This window comes from Pteropus vampyrus, unplaced genomic scaffold (genome assembly GCF_000151845.1).
Source record: "Pteropus vampyrus isolate Shadow unplaced genomic scaffold, Pvam_2.0 Scaffold10456, whole genome shotgun sequence".
NCBI lineage: Eukaryota > Metazoa > Chordata > Mammalia > Chiroptera > Pteropodidae > Pteropus > Pteropus vampyrus.
This window is the reverse complement of record NW_011899237.1, coordinates 1-1,726: the sequence shown is the minus strand read 5'-3', so window position 1 is coordinate 1,726 and position 1,726 is coordinate 1. Positions and strand designations below refer to the sequence as shown.

Here is a 1,726-nt window from a genome sequence, read left to right as displayed (position 1 = left end):
CACTTATTTAGATGCTCAATAAGACTCTGCTAAATGCTTCAGGTATGCTATCTTATTTAATCCTCACGATAATTTACAAGGCTGGTATTGCCATTATTATTCTGGCTTTTCAGAGGAGAAAAGCAACTTTCCTATGTTCAGAAGAGGTGGAGTCCAGCGCAGTTGGAGAGCATGCACTTGGCCTTAAGTTATGATCACAAGTGCGCAGCATATGTTCTGAAAATGAGGGGCTGCTGATTTCTTCTCTAGCTTGCCTCACTTCCACTCTCCTGCATCATTTCACCAGGTGTGTGGCAACCTGGCGAACTCAGGTAAAGTTCACTGAAGTGGGAATTAATGGACATCTATTCTGAAATTGCCTCTGCTAGCAGTTAATTATGGAACCTGAAGCACCTGCTCGTCTTTTCTGGGCTTCCATTTTTTTCCATCTGCATATCGATGGCATCGACACAGTCTTAAGTAGTATAGCTGATCTTGTGCAGGAGTCTACATTTCCCTTTTGTTTCCCCAGCTGCAGCATGCAACTAACTCATATTATCTCATGCACTCTTCCAGTTTCTAGTAGGTTTTTGCTCTGTCTCATTTTCAAAGACATGTTTATCAAATCTGTTGTCACTCCTCTGCTCTTCTAGTGGAAACCCCAACCAGTCAATGGCCAGTGAAAACTACACCGGGGTCACGGAGTTCATTTTCACAGGTTTGAATTACAACCCCCGAATGCAGGTCTTCCTCTTCCTGCTCTTTCTTAGTTTCTACATCGTCAACCTGACAGGAAACTTGGGTATGATTATTCTGATACGGATCGATTCCCGCCTTCACACACCTATGTACTTTTTCCTCAGCCACTTGTCCTTTGTGGACATCTGCTTCTCCTCAGTCGTGAGCCCCAAGATGCTCACTGACTTCTTTGTGAAAAGGAAAGCCATCTCTTTCTTGGGCTGTGCTTTGCAGCAGTGGTTCTTTGGGTTCTTTGTGGCAGCGGAGTGTTTCCTCTTGGCGTCCATGGCCTATGACCGCTATGTAGCCATCTGCAACCCATTATTGTATTCCGTTGCCATGTCCCAGAGACTCTGTATCCAGCTGGTGGTTGGTCCCTATGTCATCGGGTTCATGAACACCATGACTCATACAACCAATGCATTTCGTCTCCCTTTTTGTGGCCCCAATGTCATCAATCATTTCTTCTGCGATATGTCCCCCCTGCTTTCCCTTGTGTGTGCTGACACTGGGGTCAATAAGTTGGTAGTTTTCGTCGTGGCTGGGGCGGTGGGAGTCTTCAGTGGTGTGACTATCCTGGTCTCCTACGTTTACATCCTCACAGCCATCCTGAGGATCGACTCTGCCAATGGGAGGCGCAAAGCCTTCTCCACCTGCTCTTCTCACCTGACAGCCGTCTCCATCCTGTATGGTACTCTTTTCTTTATTTATGTGCGACCTAGTGCAAGTTTCTCCCTTGACATCAATAAAGTGGTGTCTGTGTTTTACACAGCAGTGATCCCCATGTTGAATCCACTTATCTACAGCTTGAGGAACAAGGAAGTCAAAGATGCCCTCCACAGGACTGTCGCTAAGAGGAAGTCTTGTAGAGCCTAAATTCTTACTAGAAAGAAAATCGCGGGAAGAAATCTAAATGGACAAACTAGTGCATATTGACATCCCTTTATCCATTCATCCATCTAATTATTCATTCATTTGGTCAATTAATGTAGATTCATTAAGTCCTGTG

The 1,726-nt window shown here is 45.1% G+C and overlaps 1 protein-coding gene across 1 annotated transcript; it reads left to right on the top strand.

The window, feature by feature from the left end:
• The first annotated feature begins 651 nt into the window (after positions 1 to 651).
• LOC105310741 (olfactory receptor 1009-like) lies at positions 652 to 1,593 on the top strand. The gene has a single exon (XM_011386861.1). It carries the CDS (start codon positions 652 to 654, stop codon positions 1,591 to 1,593), a length of 942 nt encoding a protein of 313 aa, XP_011385163.1.
• Positions 1,594 to 1,726: the final 133 nt, after the last annotated feature.